A 22,588-nucleotide genomic window follows, 5' to 3' on the forward strand; every position below is an offset into this window, starting at 1 on the left:
ATTCTGGATTCCGGAACGTTCCAAATTCTAAGTTTTGGCTTTAAATTCACTTCCCGGACAAGCCCCCAATTTTGTTACGACCAAAATCACTCTGAGAATGATCGCACAAATGAAACAATCAACTAATGTTCAGGCGGTTTATTAACAGTGATATTGTGGGTACAGACTCGTAATCGGTTTTCACATCAGTACAATAATGATCAATAAAACAATTATAAATCGGTAGTGAAATCACTTACAGCCAAATTTGAAAGCAAGTAATCCTTTGACAGTGTCCAGATACGATGTTCGATGCACCGATGAATGATCCTTGACGCACCGATGAATGGTTCCTCCGACGTAACTCCAAAGGCACTGGTTGCAATAATCCACTTTATAAATCCAGGGTAAAGTCCACGATAAACAAGGTGTATGTCCACGGCGAAACGTGCAAAATCCAAACGTTATGACGACCACGTCCAGTTGATGCGTTGAATGATGATTCACTTTATAATGTCCAGCAAGGAATCCAGCCCGTCACAGCTTTGCCGTAATAATGTCCGTTGACACTAAAATATGGAGTCTCTCTCCAATGTAGGCAAATTAATTCTCTGCAGGCAAAATGTCTCCCAGGCCTTATCTCCACAAACACAGTTTGTATAGCAGGTCAGCAGGTAACACAGGACTGACTATAACAAGTCGCTTCAGAGCCAGAAGTGACGTAACTCTCAGAGCAGAGGTGTTGGGTACTCTGCCTACCTCAGAATTTCTCCTGCTTATATATTCATTCACCCCTTTCTAGTACATTCTGTAATTTTCTCCAACCTGGGGCTGCATACCTGAACATACTAGCAAGTCCAAATTCCAGGAATCCTGGATGACTCACTGCCTAATATGTGCATAACATCATTGCCAAAATTAACTACCAATCACATTGGGCTACAAGGGCAGTGCCTCACTCAGCCAGCACTTCCTAGAATTTTCTGGAATGGGTTAAATCATTCTAGATTGAGTTAGCTATAATGTATTTCCTGTCACATGCATACATGTACTGTAGCTACATTGTATACCACATAGAAAATTCTCCACTGATCTGGTCAACCTGTATGTACTACATCTATATCATATAGAATATTCTCCATTAATCTGGTCACCCTGTGTACATACAATGTGCACATTAAAACAACCATGCATACAACCTTGATACATGTACATATAATTATAACTACTTGTGTGTACATTTGTGACAATCACTATTTCAAGCTCAGTGTTTTCAGTGTTGGCCATCCAAGTTTGCTGACTTTTGTGACCCATCGTGGTGGCTCTGTTGAATATTACGGAGTTATGTGCCTGCTTTCCTTGGATGTTGATACATGTAACTCACTGCTTGGCAAGTACATTACAAAGCCACAATGTGCAGTAAATATTGATAGAATTCCACTAAATTTTGCTTTTAATTTTGAATGCCTGTGGCAGTTTGTTATGCAGTCACTGATAAAAAAATCATTCAAGGAAGGAAAACAATGGCTCACTCCAAGGAGTGTAGAATTACGGCTAAGCCAGTACAGTGCTACAATTTTATCCTGAATGTTGGTCTCAGGGGAATACCAGCACGTATCATACCAAATGCATCCTTTAGATATCAAGAAGGTATTAGGCTGGTACCTCCTTGGAGACACAGAGTCTGTGGAAGATACTGTGAATTCAGGGACATTAGCCTGCCATCCACACCCTGTCAGATTTCTATGTGGTGCTGCATTAAGTATATTTCATGACAAATATTGTTAGAGCAACCACCTCCTGGTTATTCAGTGGATTTTATTTGAACTTGGGGTTGAGATGCATGCATGGTTAAGTAATCTAGATTTATAATATCATAGTTGTTGGTGATGCTGTCCCCTTTGTGTAAACCAGGCTGTAGAGCCACATTTCCTGTGTGTTATTAGTCAGATTTCATCAAAATTTTCTATTGAGGTGTGTCTTGGATTAAGCACGCTGGCTATAACTGTCATTGACAGCTAGCACTGTTATATTATTCTGACCTGTAGACCAGAGCCAGATAATGCCCCTAGTTAAGTACTTCAGTGCTGTCATGAAGGGTTAAATAGGCAAATTCGGGTTGGTCAGAAGGATACGTACATTAGGATTGCAAGGCAGTTTGTACATTATTCTCTCATCAGCCTGATGGGAACAGTTGTTATTGATGAAAACATATATATTCAAGTGACCATTGCAATAATCTAGTGAGTCAGGAATCAAATCAGCAGATGCAGGGATGTCATATTTCAGGCTAATATCTGTTTTTAGGCCCTTTTGTACCCCAAACATTGCAAATTTGTGTTAAAAAAAACCCAACCTAATCCATGCATTTGACCATCAGAAAAAAAAATGAAAAATTAGAAGGATTTTCTAAAAAAAAACAACCTAATCCATGCATTTGACCATCAGAAAAAAAAAGAAAAATTAGAAGGATTTTCTAAAAAAAAAAAAACAACAACAACAACAACAACAACAAAAACCTCCCAAACTTGAAAGCCAGAGGAGGGATAAGCTTGAAAATGATGACATTTGATCTTTACAGTAATATGTATAGAAGAAAATGTCATGTTACTTTTGAAAAAAAGACAAAGCAAGCGTTTGCTGTCAGTGTCAATTTCATAGCTGCTAGAGTGGCCATGTCGTCACATACTACTATAGATGAATAGAATATTACTTTTGAGATATCCTGTGATTTTCTTTCGTTTGATTTTTTTTTTCGATCCCCTAAACACTGTTGTCACATGTACCTCTAGGTTAATTAGGCCAATGGAATAATCATGATTCTGCTTGATATTTATATTATATTGGATGGCTATGAATGGGATACCAGGGAATATTGCACGAGTTAGGGCCAATATTGCACGAATCGAAGATGAGTGCAATATTGACTCTAACGAGTGCAATATTCCCTGGTATTCCATGAATCAAGGCCATCCAATATAATTATTATCATCTATACAATCAAGTAGAGCAACCATGAGCTGCACAAAATTACCCGGCTTCTACTCGTCTTTGAAGTTGACTCGGCAGTCCCATCCCAGCGCTGAAAAGGGGAAGCCCCTAAAACTGCGTATTGAAACAAACAACTATCAAGATGTTTGCGCGCTTGTGAAAAATGTAACAAATGACGCGCACTAGTAGCAAGTATTTGCGCATTCAGCGAGCGCTCACGCAATAAACGAGACAGAATTGAATATCGCGTGATCTTGAACGGCAAGTAACAACGGTAGCCTATGGGGAATTAATACGTTGGTCTATGCGATTCGTTCAATATGCTCCGATATTGAACGGTAAAAATTGAGTTGACTACAATACGCGTTTTTAATGCGCCGCTAAAACATCCTATATAGATGATAATTATATAATATTGGATGGCCTTGAGATTAATACAAGGAAATATTGGACGAGCTACGCACAAATATTGGACGAGTCGAAGACGAGTCCAATATTTTGCTTAGCGAGTCCAATATTTCCTTGTATTAATCGAAAATAGGACATTCAATATCATCATTATTATCCTACAGAGGATTTTAGCAAAGAATGTTTTCACTTTGGCCTACCCTTTCTGTCTCCGACTCCGAGTGCTGTTCCTACTGTGTAGTGATCCTGACATGGGGTATGGCAGGGCTGCACACTAACCCATTTTTTCTGCCGGTCCAACCTGTCTCTGTCGGGCCGGTAAATGCCCCGTTTTACCATTTTTTACTGGTCCGAACAGAAAATTTACCGGTCAACAACGACAATCTAAAAAAACATTAAATGACTTGCAAACTTATTTTCTTGTTTTTTATGGACGTACCCCCCCCCCCCATGTACATTTTACAGATTAATGTTTTTTTTTTAACTTGCATTATTTATTGACAAGAAATTAAAAAAATAGGAAAAAAATAGAATGTTTGTTTGTGAATAACAGTGTAAAATGATAATGAACAAAATCAGATTGTATCCAATGCGTTTGTGACTTTTTCTTAACATTGGCGCACGAATTTGCTGCGTAACCTGCTCTTGGTGGTCAGTTGGATTGCGACGATTTAATGAATAATTTTAGCTGTGATATTTTCTGATGCACGCGCTACAAGGGGTTCTTTATTTTTCTCCCGATAATCTATATATATTCGCATTTGTGCGTGCGTTCTTGAAAGGTACACAACATGCAGGGCCGAAGTCGCAATCCTTTTTGCGCCCATTTCCACCTCAAATATTAGCGGGATTGTGACGATTTCATAAATTACTTCGGCTGTAATATTTTATGATGCACGCGCCAAAAGGGGTTGAAAATGTGTCCTTTATCTTTTCCCGATTAACTCTTCGAATTTCGTAAGTGCTTCTTAAAAGATGTACCACACGGCCGAATTCATGATACTTTTTGCGCCTATTTCTACCTCAAATATCAGCGGAATAGTGGCGATTTCATGAATTACTTCGGATGTAATTTTTTTTTTTTTTTTTTTTTTGTGATGCACGCACCGGCTAGAATGGTTGAAAATGCGTTGTTTATTTTTCTCCGATAAACTCTTCGCATTTCGTAAGTGCGTTCCTAAAAGATGTTCCACACGGCCGAATTCATGATACTTTTTGCGCCTATTTCTACCTCAAATATCAGCGGAATAGTGGCGATTTCATGAATTACTTCGGATGTATTTTTTTTTTTTTTGTGATGCACGCACCAACTATATGGTTGAAAATGCGTTCTTTATTTTTCTCCCCATAATCTCTTCGCATTCCGTACATGCGTTCTTGAAAGGTATACGACACGGCCGAATTCACGATCCTTTTTGCGCCTATTTCTACCTCAAATATCAGCGGGATTGCGATGATTTCATGATTTACTTCGACTGTAATCTTTTATGATACACGCGCCAAAAGGGGTTGAAAAAAAGTCCTTTATTTTTCCCCGATAAACTCTTCGCATTTCGTAAATGCGCTCTTAAAAGATATACGACACGGCCAAAAATCATGATTCTTTTTGCGCCTATTTTTTCCTCAAACTTCAACGGGATTGCGATGATTTTATGAATTATTATTCGGCTGTAATCTTTATGATGCACAGGCCAAAAGGGGTTGAAAATGTGTCCTGTCTTTTTCTCCCAATAATCTCTTCGCATTTTGTAAGTGCGTATACGACACGGCCGAATTCACGATCCTTTTAGCGCCTATTTCTACATCAAATATCAGCCGAATTGTGGCGATTTCATGAATTACTTCGGATGTAATCTTTTGTGATGCACGCACCAGCTATATGGTTGAAAATGCGTTCTTTATTTTTCTCCCCATAATCTCCTCGCATTCCGTACATGCGTTCTTGAAAGGTATACGACACGGCCGAATTCACGATCCTTTTTGCGCCTATTTCTACTTCAAATATCAGCGGGACTGCGATGATTTCATGTATTACTTCGGATGTAATCTTTCATGATACACGCGCCAAAAGGGGTTGAAAAGTGTCCTTTATTCTTCCCCCAAAAAAACTCTTCGCATTTCGTAAATGCGTTCTTAAAAGATACACGACACGGCCAAAAATCATGATTCTTTTTGCGCCTATTGTTTCCTCAAACTTCAACGGCATTGCGATGATTTTATGAATTATTATTCGGCTGTAATCTTTATGATGCACGGGCCGAAAGGGGTTGAAAATGTGCCCTGTATGTTTCTCCCAATGATCACTTCGCATTTCGTACATGCGTATACGACACGGCCGAATTCACGATCCTTTTAGCGCCTATTTCTACATCAAATATCAGCGGGATTGCGATAAATTATTTCGGCTGTAATTTTTGTGATAACATGCACCAGAAGTGTTGAAAATGCGTTCTTTATTTTTCTCCCGATAATCTCTTCGCATTTGTGCATGCGTTTTCAAAATTATACACTGCATGCAGGGCCGAATTCGAGATTCTTTTTGCGTCTACTATTGTTACTCAAATTCCAACGGGATTGCGAAATTTTCATGAATTACTATTCGGCTGTAATCTATTTGATGCAAGCGCCAAAAGGGGTGAAAATGTGTCCTTTATTTTTCTCCCGCTAATCTCTTCCCATTTCGTACATACGTTCTTAAAAGGTATACGACACGGCCGAATTCACGATCCTTTTTGCGCCTATTTCTACCTCAAATATCAGCGGGATTGTGGCGATTTCATGAATTACTTCGGATATAATCTTTTGTAATGCACGCGCCAGAAGGGTAAAAATGTGTTTTTTATTTTTCTCCCGATAATCTCGTCGCATTTGTGCATGCGTTTTTGATAACCAACACGGCATGCAGGACTGAATTCAAAATCCTTTTTGCGCCTATTACTACAAGTATTTCCTCAAATTTCAACGGGAATGCGTAGATTTCATGAATTGTTATTCGGCTGTAATCTTTTATGATGCACTCACCAAATGTGTCCTTCATTTTTTTTTTCCTCCTTTATATCTCTTCGCATTTCGTACATAAGCTTTTGAAAGATGTACGACGCGGCCAGCCGAATTCATGATCCTTTTTGGGACGATTTCTACCTCAAATATGTAAGCGGGACTGCGATAATTTCATGATTTTTTTTTCTCCCTAGTATTATCTCTTCACAATTTGTGCATGCGTTCTTAGAAAGTATACGGAAGGGCCGATTTCGTGATCCTTTTTGCGCCTATCTTCATTATGAGACCATTCTGAACGAATGAAAATATTCATTTGTGAAATGACTGTGTAAAATGAAAATAAACGCAATCAGATCCATTTACTGTATCGCTGAATGTGAATATGTTTTTACTTTTTCTGAAAATCGACACAAGTAAATTAGTTCTAACATGTCAACTGCCACGCTGCTGCGAAGCCAGGATCGGATCGATCTTGCGTTAAAAAATCATGAGTAAAATGACCCAGAAATGCGTGCGCTTCTATCAATGCTTCTTGTCTGGCATGACCGCCGATCGCAAGCAAACGAAAAGCAATTACACTGTACATGCTTTGCATGTATTGCATTGCATGGCAGTGCGTGAGCAGCGCCAATGCGCAAGCGAGCGCGAATAATTGGTCGACTGCTAGTGCTCAAAACTAATATAAATTATGTTTACTGTACATATTGCACCGGTAGACATAAACGAAAACTTGCGTATAACTTGTCGAACAGTGCGATATCTTGCATTCTGTTTCTCCCTGATAGGGGCTGCTCTTTTTCTTTCTACTGACCCCGCCAATGCTTTTTTTTTTTTTTACTGGTCATGTCGGACCGGTAACTTGTGGATTTCCTGAAAAGTTACCGGTCCGACAGTGACTTTTACCGGTCTTTGACCGTCGGACCGGCGCCAGTGTGCAGCCCTGGGTATGGTACAATACACTCTTCAGTGCAAGTTAATCCACTTCAGTCTCTGATAAAACAGTGATCTATGTATCCAAGGTAGCTGTCATGTTACTGTTAGACCGAGATCTAGCTAATTTAGACCAGAATTAGATGTATTTGTATCCGAAATCTGAGAAACAATTCACGTCACATCTACCGTAGATCGTGAAAGATCGAATTAGGCTACTACTACCACAACTAGTCCTACTGTGCTGTAAACGTATTTGTACACACGTACGTACATGTACAGTGGTTAGTACAGCAACTGTAGTGATATCGCGCATGCAAATGCAAGCGCAGCGGCGGCGGCCGGCTACATTATATCGCGCGCGGGCTATCTAGCAGTAGCGCTGGGCATGCAGAGCTGCAGATCAATCGTCGCCTTGCGCCTGCATGCACAAAAAAATGCAACTTGTTTTCATCAAACCTATATTTAACTTCCTGTTATGAAAGTGATATTTTGAAAAATTGTGTGAAAAACAATTTCAACTAATTGATATATGAAATTTGTTTGTATAAACACAGAATTTTAGAAGAAACGATATTCTAGTTAATTTGTGCTTGACCAATCACAGACGTTTTTACTTCTTATTTCAGGTCATCTCGTATATATCTCAACCAATCATGGCGCAGTTTATAAAAACTTTGGGGAATCCCCCTCTTGCCGTCCAATATTTTAAATATTGGTCGCCTCGGCAAAAAATATTGGTCGAGTTCAGCAAACTTTATAAGTGGGCTGGAGGTTATGAGGTGTGTCGACAAAATAACACTTGTATTTGGGCTCTAAAAATCCTCTGTATGGATAATAATTTTTTTTTATTCGTTACTGCGCAGAGAACAAGGCTGCTGAACGAATACAGAGATGCCAACATATACGGTTTCGCCGTAATTTATTACGGATAAGTGCACCAAACTACGTTATTACGGTCATTGTACTTTTTAATACGGTTTTCAAAGATATTTTTAAAAAATCGATGTTGTGGTAACAGCATGTTCAAATACAAGAATAAAACAACAACAGTGATATTGATTGAAATTTAACACCTTCCCTATCCTGAATGTTTTCACTTCATATTTTACTATTTGACTTAGATAAAATAGATGTAGATTGACCCATGTGCACGATCTTTTCATCGCACACGGCGATCTCTTTAACAGTCCCACGTATGCAGATTCGTGTAAGTTCTCCACACAAGAAACCTATGTACTGTACGCAATACATTGCAGTCTGAAAAAGTGTTGACTTTTGGATTTGGGTCTTTTGAATGGGGGAAATTTGTTTGGGAATTTCGTCAGTGTTGAGTCTTGAACTTTTTTTGGGCGGGCGTAAAATTTGATGCGGGCTGTGACAGGAACCATGACATCAACTGACCTGTGGGAAAGACATGCCCTTCAAAGTATTTATAATCTTTTCAGGATGACTCTGAGCTACTTAAGGAAGACATCACTCCTGCCATGTTTTTCTTAAAATCCCCACATGACCTCAAGGATTACAGACACATGTATAGGTATTTCAGTACTTTTTTTTAGTATATTTAAAATGATAGGTTAATGACTGTGCATGTTCTGTGAGTCTGTGAGTATGTGTGTGTGTGTGTGTGTGTGTGTGTGTGTTGGTGTGCATATGCATGACGTGTTTGTATCATACAAACGCATGCATATGACTAATTGTACACACATTTTTTTAAAAATATTCTCAAAGGATATGGAATTAATAAAAGCACTGAAAACAAAAACAAACACAAACAAACATACAATGGGCACGCATGCGCACAGCAGAGTGTGTCCAGGCTGATACTAGTGGTCAATTGTGATTGTGCACAATGTAGCGCAAATTTTTAATCATCGCCAGACTACTGACAAATAGTAAATTACCCCTATTTATTACTGACTAATAGCATAGGTGAGATATTACTGACAAGTAGGTTTGAGGGTTGGCATCTCTGCGAATACATGCAGATTCCTTCATTTTCATTTCATGTATAATGTACGAAATAAAATGCTTGTGCTTAGTTGCAAAAGTGGTAAGTTATGCAAGCTTGTGTTCATTCATGTTCTGAATAAGTGATTCTTTCCCCTCTCTCTCTCTCTTCCCCTCTCTTGTAAACAGCATTACCAAAGACATCTCTACACATTGATGGTTGTGAGAGTGATGAGAGAAACACCTGTGAACAAATCATCCTTGTTGGGACTGTAGCATTATTCACTTGCAAGGTGGAAAATGTTTATCCTGAAAATTACCCAACATGGAGTGACCAGACAGAATACAGAGACAAAAGCATCAACAGTGATGGAACTTTTAATACATGGTCATCCATCACTGTACTGTTAAATGATACTGACACCCCAGCTGAGAGAGTCTGCACTTTTGTGCTGGAAGGGTTCAATATGTCTTCCCAGTTGACCATAAGAGGTATGTCCCAAGTGTTTACAGCATTGATTGTATTCAATTTGAATTTAGATTCCATGACCATTTCTGTAATTTATTACAATTTATGGATGTTGTTTTTTTTTTTTCCCCTGCAGCCTAATTACAAAACATTTCATTCACTTGCTCCCTTTCCTTAAGTTCCATAGACAGTAATTCTCTTAAGCCCCATTTTAACCCTAAAGGGCCGGGGGGGGGGGGGGGGCAGAATCCGCCCCCCCCCCTCAACATTTCGTGCTATAATTCTGTAATGCAAGAAGGCCTCGTCACGAGGCTTCTTGACTTCGTTTGTTCAAGTTTCTTGCAACCTTTGAGACCAAATTTGCGACATCCGTGCATACTTTTGCAAAGCCACACCCGTCTTTCTAACGGAATGTCGCCCCAAAACTGGCACAATTTTGTGATTTTGTGTACATTTCCTATGGAAAACAGTGCTCATGAAAGTCGTAAAAACCTGATTATTTTTACAATTAATCACTTTCATTGATTAGTTTTGTGCTAATTATGGTAGAAAAGTGGTCAGTGACAATTTGCAATGAAAAAACAGAAAAAACAAAGAAATACATAAGAAATTCTGAAAACAATAAAATACATAAGAAATGAAATGAGTTGGAAATTTTTGTGATGTACAATTGTTGAATATGCTAAAACAGATGTACAGATTGTAAATTAGACTGTCAATGCTTTTAATTAGGCTAGAATATGATCTTGAGCTTAATTTGCATAATTAATTAATTAAGATTTTATTGATTGTTTCAAAAAATCTTATGACACAATCTTGTAGATTATGATGCAGGTCAAGTCAAGTTAAAGTCCTTAAATCCCAAATACATGCTCTCCTATTCATCCAATTAAACCTAGGTCAAGGAAGGTGAACATTCAACACTTGTTTTGCCAATTTTGTGAAATTGATTGGCCAATTTTGCGGAAATTTAATTACGCATTGTCCGCATGTACTATAGACCTATTAGGAGAATCATTTTTTTTTGTCCCCGCCGAACGAGTTCGAGCAGGGGACTATGAAACGGGCTCCGTACGTGTGTGTGTCCGTGTGTCCGTCCGTCCGTCTGTCTGTCTGTGCGTCCATGTGTGATCAAAATGTTCAATTTGCTACTTCTCTGTCATTTTTGAGCCAATTTTGATTCTGTTTGCTTTATATGATAGCACTACATGGGAGCTTTGAAACTTGTACACAGAATTTCAGTTGTGACCTTTGACCTTGACCTTTGACCGATATTGTACATTTTGCTTCAAAATGCTACTTCTGCGCCATTTCTAACCCGATTTCGATTCCGTTTGCTTTATGTGATGGCACTAGGTGAGGGCTTCAAAACGTCTACACAGAATTTTGACCTTTGACTTCTTTGACCTTTGACCTTGATTTTTGACCTATATTGTACATTGGCTACAAAATGCTACTCCTTCGCCATTTCTAACTGGATTTCAATTCCATTTGCTTTATGTGATGGCACTAGGTAAGGGCTTCAAAACTTCTACACAGAATTTTGACCTTTGACCTCTTTGACCTTTATTTTTGACCTGTATTGTACATTTTGCTACAAAATGCTACTCCTTCGCCATTTCTAACCCAATTTCACTTCTGTTTGCTTTATGTGATGGCACTAGGTGAGGGCTTCAAAACTTCTACACAGAATTTTGACCTTTGACTTCTTTGACCTTTGACCTTGATTTTTTACCTATATTGTACATTTTGCTACTAAATGCTATTTTGGCGGGGACATATATTACGCACCGCGTAATTTCTACTTTTCCTTGTTTTCCTTAAGATTTCCTTTTTAAGATTTTATTTCAATATCATGTTTGTGCATTAAGATACTTCAATGATGCCTTTCTAATTATGTTTGGTACAGTAAGTATACATTGTTTCTCGTTTCTAAATTTACTGTGTTTGTGTGACTTTATAATAGTTTCTTCTCTCCTTTTTTTTTTGGGGGGGGGGAACTTTTGTTTTGTTTTTGTTTTGTTTTTTATTGTTCCATAATCCACATTTCAACAAATACATAAAACATAAACATCACAATACAAAAGCCTGGATGAATTGTCAAGCACAGCCTATAAGACGATAAAACATGTGAAATATGAGGAATCTACATAGAAGCATTGCTTGTAGGGTGTAGATTCCCAGATGCGGATGTGAGGTTATTTCTTACTTGGTATATGTAATTAAAGGAATGACAATTTGTGAATTGGAGAAATATAAACGCCGAAAAGTAAACGAAAAAACAAAGAAAACAATGTCCGCGGCACAAGACTTCTTGAGAGTTGCGTGATCACCCGAGCGAGGTACAAGTCAGATGCAGTGTACAATAGCAGAGATACCAAATGTGTACAAAGGAAGTTTAGGAGATAATACAGAAATCACGAGCGAGCACATGTTACATAATCGATAATGTCAGTAATGTGAAGTATGAACAGAGAACGTCGAGGAGGATTGAAGAATAGCTATAGATATAAATTCAGAAAAACTAGTTTAAGTTTATGCTTAAATGAATAAAGAGACTGAGATTGGACTATTTCTCTATCCAACTCATTCCAAAATTTAGGTCCTGTAGTGGTTATTTTTAGCTCACCTGAGCCAAAGGCTCAAGTGAGCTATTGCGATCGCCCTTCGTCCGACGTCCGTCGTGCGTCGTGCGTCGTGCGTCATCCGCCGTCCGTCGTGCGTAAACTTTTTACATTTTCATCTTCTTCTTGAAAACCCCAAGACCGATTTTCATCAAACTTGGCAGGTAGCATCCCTAGGGGGTTAGGAACTCAATTTGTTAAAATGGGCACCAGGCCCCACCCAGGGGGCCCCCAGGGGGGCCCAAACCCCCTAAAATTAAGGAATCTGTAAAAATCTTCTTCTCTAGAACCAGAAGTGATAGAGCTAAGTTAATACTATGAGTTAGTACATTGATGACTGTATTTTCAAGTTTGTTCATGGCAGAATCAGGGGTGCCCCCCTTGGGACCCAGGGGAGGAGGGTGGGGAGGGGTCCTAATGGGGCCTAAATTGTAAATTTTCATTTTCTTCTTGAGAACCCCATGACCCATTTTCACCAAACTTGGCAGGTAGCATCCCTAGGGGGTTAGGATCTCAATTTGTTAAAATGGGTACCATGCCCCACCCAGGGGGCCCCCAGGGGGCCCAAACCCCCCAAAATGAAGGAATCTTTAAAAATCTTCTCTAGACTCAGAAGTTATAGAGCTAAGATAATACTATGAGTGAGTACATTAATGACTGTAGTTTCAAGTTTGTTAATAGCAGATCCAGGGGTGCCCCTCTTGGGGGCAGGGGAGGGGGGGGGGGGGGGGGGCTTGGGAAGGTCCAAATGGGGGCTTGAATTGTACATTTTCATCTTCTTCCTGAAAACCTTATGATAGATTTTTGTCAAACTTGGCAGGTAGCATCCCTAGGGGGTCAGGATCTCAATTTATCAAAATGGGCACCATGCCCCACCCAGAGGGCCCAGAGGGCCCCTAATCCCCCCAAATGAAGGAATGTTAAAAAATTTGGGCCCTTATTGTACATTTTCATCTTCTGCTTGAGAATGCCTGGTCAAATTTTAGTAGAGCTGTGAATAATTTAGATTAGTGATTGCGTGAAAGGTGAACTTGCGATACTCAGGTGAGCGCTAGACCCGCGGGTCTCTTGTTTTTAAAGCAGATACGGTCCGTACAGGAGAAAGATGAAAAGAATCTTTTTGTCTAGTAGGGTAAGAATGAACTTCAGTATTTTTGACAAACATCGAAGAAAACACATCAGAGAGACCACCTGAGTTTAATTGATACATAAATGACCCGATATTGAAATGATATAAATCCTGGATCTTAAGTGTTCTACTGGAAAAGAATAAGACATTAGTGTGTTCCAAAAATGTGGCGAAGTTAATTATCCATATAGCTCTTTTCTGTATCAATAATAAAGAATTAAGTCTAGTTGTACAGCAGTTTCCCCATGCCAGGATTCCATAACCTATATAAGGCAAAATAGAGTAGAATACAATGAATGCAGAACATGTTTAGGAAAATACTGTTTTAACTTATACATAACACCTACATTTTTTTATAGTAATTTACGCAAAGAATCAATATGAACTTTCCATGTCAACTTACTATCAATATAAAGACCAAGGAATTTTATATTATTCCACCTGGTTCAATTCCACGTCGTTTACGACCAACTTAAGATATTGATTATATTGCTAAAGACCATAAATTTTGTCTTGGTCAAATTCAATGACAATTTATTAGCCTGAATCCACCTAGATACTGATTTTAATTCAGTATTAATGGTATTCAGTAAAACATGAGGGTTTCGATTTGAATAAAAAATGCTTGTGTCATCGGCAAAAAGTAGAAAATAGAGTAAAGAGGATGAACTGCGAAAGTCATTCATATAAAGAATAAACAATAAAGGACCTAAAAGGGATCCTTGCGGTACCCCACAAGTTATAGGCTGTGAGCTGGACACATGGCCATTCAAACTAACAAATTGAGTTCTTCCAGTAAGGTAACTTCTAAACCACTCCAAGGCCCTTCCACGAATCCCATAGTGTTGTAATTTGTATAATGATATTTCATGGTTGATTGTGTCAAAGGCCTTGGAGTAGTCAAGAAAGTTACCTACTGTGTGACACTTGGCATCGATCGCTTTAATAATTTTCTCTATCATTAGTAAATAGCATGAATTGTGGAATGCTTTTTACGAAATCCAAATTGATTATCATCTATTACATTACAGTCGTTTGAGAATCGGAATACATGTGTGTACACAATCTTTTCGAGCAATTTAGAAAAAGAAGTTAGTAACGATATTGGTCGATAATTTCCCAGTTCGTCCTCTCGGCCCTTTTTATATATCGGGATAACTTTAGTGATTTTCATCCTAGTAGGCACTACACCGTTCAGTAATGACAGATTAAATATATGGGCGAGAGGTACAACAATCTCATGTACAACATATTTCAGAAGATAATTAGAAATTCCATCATAACCAGTACTTTTTTTGGATTTAAGATTATTTACAATGTCAACAATTTCGGATTCTAATACAGGCATAAAAAACAAAGATTGATTATTGCGATGACTTAAATACGTAGAAAACGGTATATCCGTTTCCGGAATAGCATCAGCTAAATTAGATCCAACCTTCACAAAATATGAGTTAAACGCTTCAGAGATTTCATTATCATCTCTTAACTCGATGTCATTTAAACAAATCTTATGGATATCCGATATATTTCATTTCTTCTGAAGAACATTATTAATGACTTTCCACAAGGATTTAATGTCCTTCTCATGGAGAAGAAACAGTGAAGAAAAATATTTCTTTTTGCATCACGCAACACAGAAGTAAGAACATTACGATAACTAGTATATTTGCTTTTAGCAGCATCAGTTTTTTGAGACGTGAATATATAAAAGAGCTTATTTTTCCTATTGATAGACCTCAACAAAGATTTTGATATCCAGAGGGATCGTGGTATCTGTTTATAATTTGATCAAGATTGTGATCTTATTGGAAAATGAAAAGAGAAAAGAGGAGCGATCAGATCAACAAACTTATCATATGCATCATTAGGCTCATTTGCATTGAGAACCACTGACCAATCAATATTTAACAGGCTTTCCTTAAATCTTATAATATTTTGTTCAGACATAACACGAGCTGTAGAATTCATTTCCCAAGTTGCAGGCTTAAAACGATTTAGTATAAATGGACTGGAAGCAAACACTGGGAAATGATCAGACATATCCGAAACTATTATACCTTGATCAGTTGGATAATGAATATTAGTGAATATATTATCAATAATTGTATACGCTGAATCAAATATTCTGCTAGGTTTAGTTATACACGGCGTAAAAGCATATGAAAACATAGTGTCCACAAAATCCTGGCAACAGGGCTTTTCGTGATACTGCAGTAAATCAAGATTGAAATCCCCCATTAAAAAGCAATGTTTACTATGCAAAGACTCAGAATTCAATACGGAATTCGCTGCATCAAAAAAAGCAGTATGATTACAGTTTGGTGGTCTATAAATCTCACCAATCAAAATATTCTTTCCAGCTGGTATGTCGACTTCAATAAAAATGCTGTCAAAATCTTCAGTCATATGACATAAATTTTGAATCAAATCAAAATTGAATCCTTTCTGAACATAAAGAGCCACACCCCCTCCATGTTTATTTACTCTATTATTAAACGCAAGAGAATATCCATCCAAATGAACTAGGGGAAGTGACACGTCAGACAACTACGTTTCGCACAAACCTATAACAGAAAAATCCACATCGTGTAAATTCAAAAATGTCTTCAGTTGGTCAAGTTTCTTATACAAACTTCGTATATTGAAATGAAGAATAGAAAAGTTGTTCTCCATCTTGAAAAAATCATGTGTACATATGTCCTGAGGGGATATATAGTCGGAACCTCTACCTCGCAGTAATGTATCATTCTCATCATAAGACAAGTCAAATTCTGGAGTTTGTTTGCTTAACCTTTTTATAACATCGGAATCAGAGATCTCATTATCATCACCATAATAATGCATATCCATACGACTGGTCATTAAGTCACTGCTCTCTCCATTAGTTACCATAATGGAGGAGTAAACCTTCGGATTTGAAAGACATTCAAGATAGGTGAATCAGGGAAACAGAGCTGAATAAAGTACCTCGCCAGATGAAAGAAAAACGTGTGTGTGTAATTACATAACAAATGGCGTATATGGAATAACTCGCTCGGGTGACTCACTCGTACCGCTAGGGATGATTGACCTTGTATATGCATAGCATGCATTATGGCGGAGGCCATGCATTATGGCGGAGGCATACCAGTCGCCATAGAGACATTTCTAGTTTTTTTTTTCTGTATCAAGCAAAATATATATTTGTCACTGTATATTACTAGTAGTATGCCAAGATTACAGTAACATGACTATACATTGAATTGATTATTGTAATGAATTGAAATTGCAGCAGATGCAAACTGCAACTTTTCCACTGGATGTAAAACTATCAGCACACCAATATATATTTTCAGGCAGTAGAATTTAATGGAATCTTGTGAAGGCTTGCAATAAAAGGACTGCTCAAGGAATACAAAACATTGGCAGGGAGCACACAATAATGACTTCAATAATCTCTTTCCTGCATTGTTTCACATTTTAGCTCCTCCACCTCAAGGTCATCAATCCCTCATCATCGGACTTGTGGTGGTGTTGGTCATCGTAATATTTGTGATGATACAGGGTGCTGTTTATTGTTACGCACACCAAAAGCTTTGTTGGAGGAAACAGGGCAATGGACCATCTATTGCCTATCATCGTAGCAATCAAGGGGATAATCAAGGCTCTCCTACATGTAAGTTAAAGAGTGGAAAAACAGGCGAATTTTGCTGAATGTGTACAGCTGTGTCCTGTGTGTGTGTGTGTGTGTGTGTGTGTGTGCATGTGTGTGTTCCCGTCAACGGCTTCAATAGGGGATATTGTAATGTTTCACTCCAGGCAACTGGGGATACATTTCACACCAGGCACCAGGCGCGCCGGAAGCAGTTTTGGATTGGGGGAGGCAAATATTGGAGGGGGCTCACGATAGACCATACATATGTTACACAATATACTGTAAAACATGATATATTCGCGGCATGAAATTTTCGCGAATTGGAGCCGACAGCCTTTTTCGTGGCATGAAATTTTCGTGAATTGCTACTGGCAATCAATGTATGCAGTGTAGACAAAAGCTTTCGCGTGCATTTTACTTTCGCGAATTTTGGCGCTCGCGAAATTCGCGAAATTAAAATGCACGCGAAAATTCCTTGTTTTACAGTACACACACACACACATACACACACACACACACACGCGCACACTCACACACACACACAAACACACATATATATATATATATATATAATGTACAGTGGCGTACCGTGGGTCGAGATATTGGGGGGGGGGGGGCACCTTGTGGAAAAGTATTTTTTTAGGGTGTCTATGCTTGTGCGTGTGTGCGTGCGCTGTCAGTCTGCAAACTTAATGGAACTAACACATTAGTCACTGCAGTCATTGAGCAATATTGTAAGTTTTCCTTACATGGATTATGGAATGACGGTGTGAAATGACAAATTACTGTCAGCAACATCAGGAGAATTGCATAACGATAAAATGCGGGCGAGCTTGAAAAATTTGACATTTTACAGTCCAAAAACTGCCGTTTGTAGCTATATCTTTCGCTTTGGAAATTAAGGGGGCGCACCGGGCGCAACTGCTGGCAATTACTGGCAGGAGCATTAGGAGAATGGCATAACAATTCAATGCGAGCGAGCTTGAACATTTTTACATTCTACAGTCCAAAAACTGTCGTTTGTAGCTACGTTTTTCGCTTTGGAAATTAAGGGGGAGGCACACCGGGCTCAACTGCTGGCAATTACTGGCAGCAATGTTAGGAGAATGGCATAACGATTAAATGCAAGCGAGCGAAGCGAGCGAGCTTGAAAATTTTGACATTTTACAGTCCCCCAACTGCCGTTTGCAGCTATATTTTTTTTCGCTTTGGAAATTAAGGGGGGCGGCCCAGGCGCAACTACTGACAATTACTGGCAGTAACATTCTCTTTTACAATGGCATAACGATTAAATGCAAGCGAGCTTGAAAATTTTGACATCTTACCGTAAAAAATCTGCCGTTTGTAGCTATACTTTTTTTTTTCGCTTTGGAAATTAAGAGGGGATGCACCGGTCGCAACTGCTGGCAATTACTGGCAGCAACATCAAGAGAATGGCATAGCGATTGAATGCGAGCGAGCAAAGCGAGCGAGCTTGAAAATTTTGACATTTTACATTCCAAAAACTGCCGTTTGTAGCTATATTTTTTGCATGCGAACACATCATATGCGCACAAATTTCAAATCCATGAACGGATAAGATGTTTGTGTGCGCATGCGCTGGCCGTAGTATTCAGAGTATGTAGCTCTCCCAAGGTCCTCTCGACCGAGTCACATTCAGTCATCAATTCGAACAGAAAGGGACTATTGGCAGAACCAAACGTTGTCCGAAGCCTGTTTTCAATACTTCAACTTCATTGGTAAGTCTTCAAATTGAAGAAATTTTTGGATTTTAAGTTGACATTTACCCGCGATACTAATTCTGTCATGATCCTGAATGCTACAATGCGAAGCCCCATTACGCTATGCGTATGGGGCTGCTGGTCGCAGTTAGCTATGCGTATGGGGCTGCACGCTGCTGGTCGCAGTCAGTGGTTTCGTACAATACTATACCTCGCCCCGGTACCGCGACGGCTCTGGTACGAAACCATTATTGCATGATTACTAAGACATGAGAGCACTTTGGGGCAAGTAATTCTCACAGACAGCGTACTTTAACCTGAAACACAAACCAAGACAAGGAAATTCAAGGAAACTTTTGAGGTACCAAAACTTTTTATTATCTTTAATGTAAGCATTGGTGTCCATTCACGAAAACTACATCTTGCAAAAATGTTCATAATCTCCTCATTTGCGAAAATATCTTTGCGTGAAAAAAAGCAGCTTTGAATATACAATAGTGACAGATTACATATTGTTGATAAAGTTACATTTGAATAACTAATGTCACATTGCTCTGTAATTGTATCCCCCGAACAGAGTTCGGAGGATACTATCGATTTGGCCTTGTCGCGCCGCATCCGCCGCAGAGATTTCCTTGTGAGCACTCTACCAGCTGCGTTTCTTTTCTGATCATCTTCAAATTTGGCATGAAGGTGTATTATGGTTAGACGAAGAAGCCTAATGTTTTTGGTGATGGCGCCCTCGCTTGTTCCATCTTTATACATGAAAAGGTAAATCCAATAGGGTCTGCTTGTGAGCGCTCTACTGGCTGCAGTCCTTCTTCGATCATCTTCAAATTTGGCATGAAGGTGTATTATGGTAAGATGAAGAGGCCTATTGTTTTTGGTGATGGCGCCCTCGCTTGTTCCGTCTTTATACATGAAAAGGTAAATTCAATAGGGTCTGCTTGTGAGTGCTCTACTGGCTGCAGTTCTTCGATCATCTTCAAATTTGGCATGAAGGTGTATTACGATAAGACAAAGATGCCTATGGTTTTTGGTGATGACGCCCTCGCTTGTACCGTCTTTATACATGTACATGAAAAGGTAAATCCAATAGGGTCTGCTTGTGAGCGCTCTACTGGCTGCAGGTCTTCTTCGATCATCTTCAAATTTGGCATGAAGGTGTATTATGGTAAGACGAAGACGCCTATTGTTTTTGGTGTGGGCGGAGACATCGTTGCCATGATAACAAGAATTTTTGTGGAAATAGAGATTTCCTTGTTAGTGCTCTACCGGCTGCGTTTCTTTTCTCCAATCATGGGTATGATTGGGTGTTAGGTTCAAGGCAGACTAAAGATTTGGATTAGGGTAAGCGTTAAGCTTTGTGCGCTTCAACACTAGGATTCCTTGCTGGAGCATTTGTCATCACAGCATTTGTCATGGAACCCACTTCTGCAGAGTTACACCGCTGCATCATATTGTCATCAAATTTGGTACCCAGAGGCAAAATATGGACAGGATCATTGTTGCCATGATAACTGTATTTATTTATGGCATTTCTGTATGAGCTCTATATATTGCGATGATGTATGATGCTGTGGGTTCGGGGGATACATGTGCTCGGCTGCGCGACCTGCCGAGCACCAATCTCTAGTTTTTTTTAATGGTATGTTGATGATGCTATGTTGAATGTTTGATTTTTGAAGTGAACTAATGACATTGTGAAGGGGAAAAGCTTAATTCAAGTAGTTTCCTCTCAATTGATACAAATGATAATGGGAACATTTGCCACCAAGCACGTTACAGGGTTTTCTTTTCATATTGATATCAAATTTTGATGCAAAATGAAACATTATTTTTCCAAGGCAACAACCTTTTTTATGCCTCCACCAAGAAATGCCGGAGGCATATTGTTTTCGGGTTGTCCGTCCATCCTTCCGTCCATCCGTACTGAATTTTGTGGAGAGTGTAACTTAAAGGGAAGATAAACCCCAAGAGCAATGTGGATTGAGTGAAAGCAGCAACATTAGTAGAACACATCAGTGAAAGTTTGAAGAAAATCGGACAATCGATGCAAAAGTTATGAATTTTTAAAGTTTTGGTGTTGGAACCGCTGGATGAGGAGACTACTAGAGGTTATGACGTATGAGTGGACAACAATACCAAGAAAATATAAAGAAAATTCTACAAAAATCCATTTTTCATGAAAATTACAAATTCCATCAACTTGATATTGACATATGTTAAGGGTAGCAATTATTCCCCCTGCTTTCTGAAAGAGGTTGGTCCATTGCTCTTTCATGATTCTAGAAAAGTGAATTTTTGTTGAATTTCCTTTATATTTTCTTTGTATTGTTGTCCACTCATACGTCATATCCTCTAGTAGTCTCCTCATCCAGCGGTTCCAACACCAAAACTTTAAAAATTCATAACTTTTGCATCGATTGTCCGATTTTCCTCAAACTTTCACTGATGTGTTCTACTAATGTTGCTGCTTTCACTCAATCCACATTGCTCTTGGGGTTTATCTTCCCTTTAAAAACCGTTTGTGGTATCCTACTGAAATTTGGTACTGGTATACAACTGTATGTATGTTTGAGTAGACGAAGTTGTGCCTATCAACTTTTGGGTGCATATACAGTGTATATGTTCATGGTCAAATTCTCAAAATTTCACTATTTCCCCCCATATCTACGCAATGCCTGAAGGTATTTTCTTAAAACTTAGTGTATAGGCCCTACATGTATGGCGATAAAGATTTTCTAGGGAAAGTTTTGGGCCATGGTGTCAAAGGTCAAGTGAAAATGCTAAAATTTAACATATGTTTTCTCTATCTTGGATATGGCTCAAGGAATCTTTATGAAACTTAGTACATAAGATAGATGCATGTACTGCCTTTTTGTGATTTTCTTTGGACTTTTGGATTATGGGGTCAAGGGTCAAAGCAAATGCTCAAAATTTCACAAGTATTTTCCCAAATCCATGCAATGCCTGAAGGAATTTTCATGAAACATGGTGTATACGTGTATTACCAGATAAATATTTTCTTTGAAAGTTTTGGGCCATGGGGTCATGGTCAAGTACATTTTACTTTTTTTCTCCATATCTCAGAAATAGCTCGAGGTATTATCATGAAATTTAGTACATATACATTGTATGCATGCACTGCTTGACAATTAATGATTCTTTTGGGATTTCGAGGTTATGGAGTCAAAGTTCAAGGGTCAAAGGTCAGGTTAAAATGCTAAAATGCTACTAGTGTGAAAGTGGATATTTTCGCGAAAGAAATTTTTCGCACGCGGCCGGATAAGATGAGTTTTGCATGTTTTTAATTCCACAGAATCAAGACATGAACTACTGTCAGAACAAATAGCAAGCAAAGATATTTGGTGCTTTATATTCGTGCTAGTTTGTGGTTGCATTTAAAGCGCGAAAATTTCCACTTTTACAGTATTTAATGCTGAAATTACACTTTGTAGATTACTCAGTGCATAAACTTAGTAAAACTATATATATACATTTGTACGTGCCGTGCATTACTGCACAATGATTCTGTAGGGAAAGGTTCTGGCTGTTGGGTCAAAGGTCAAGGAAAAATGTTCAAATGTCAAGGGAAAATGTTCAAATGTCACAATTTTTCCTGTATTTTGAAAGTAGCTCAAGGTATTGTCATGAAAATTGATGAACACCAATTAATAAGGATCATTTGAAGACTTGTGTGCCAGGGGGTCAAAGGGTCAAAGGTCAAGTGAATATATGCTCAAA

At 38.7% G+C, this 22,588-nt stretch overlaps 1 protein-coding gene across 1 annotated transcript in view; it reads left to right on the forward strand.

Moving 5' to 3' along the window:
- Nucleotides 1-19,511, forward strand: part of LOC140227912 (uncharacterized) — a 32,042-nt gene extending 12,531 nt beyond the window's left edge. The window contains exons 4-5 of the mRNA XM_072308294.1: nucleotides 9,451-9,782; nucleotides 19,419-19,511. Of these exons, the coding sequence (XP_072164395.1) occupies nucleotides 9,451-9,782; nucleotides 19,419-19,511 (425 nt within the window). The remainder of the gene's footprint in view (nucleotides 1-9,450; nucleotides 9,783-19,418) is intronic.
- The last annotated feature ends 3,077 nt before the right edge of the window (nucleotides 19,512-22,588 follow it).

This window comes from Diadema setosum, chromosome 4 (assembly GCF_964275005.1).
Source record: "Diadema setosum chromosome 4, eeDiaSeto1, whole genome shotgun sequence".
Classification (NCBI taxonomy): domain Eukaryota; kingdom Metazoa; phylum Echinodermata; class Echinoidea; order Diadematoida; family Diadematidae; genus Diadema; species Diadema setosum.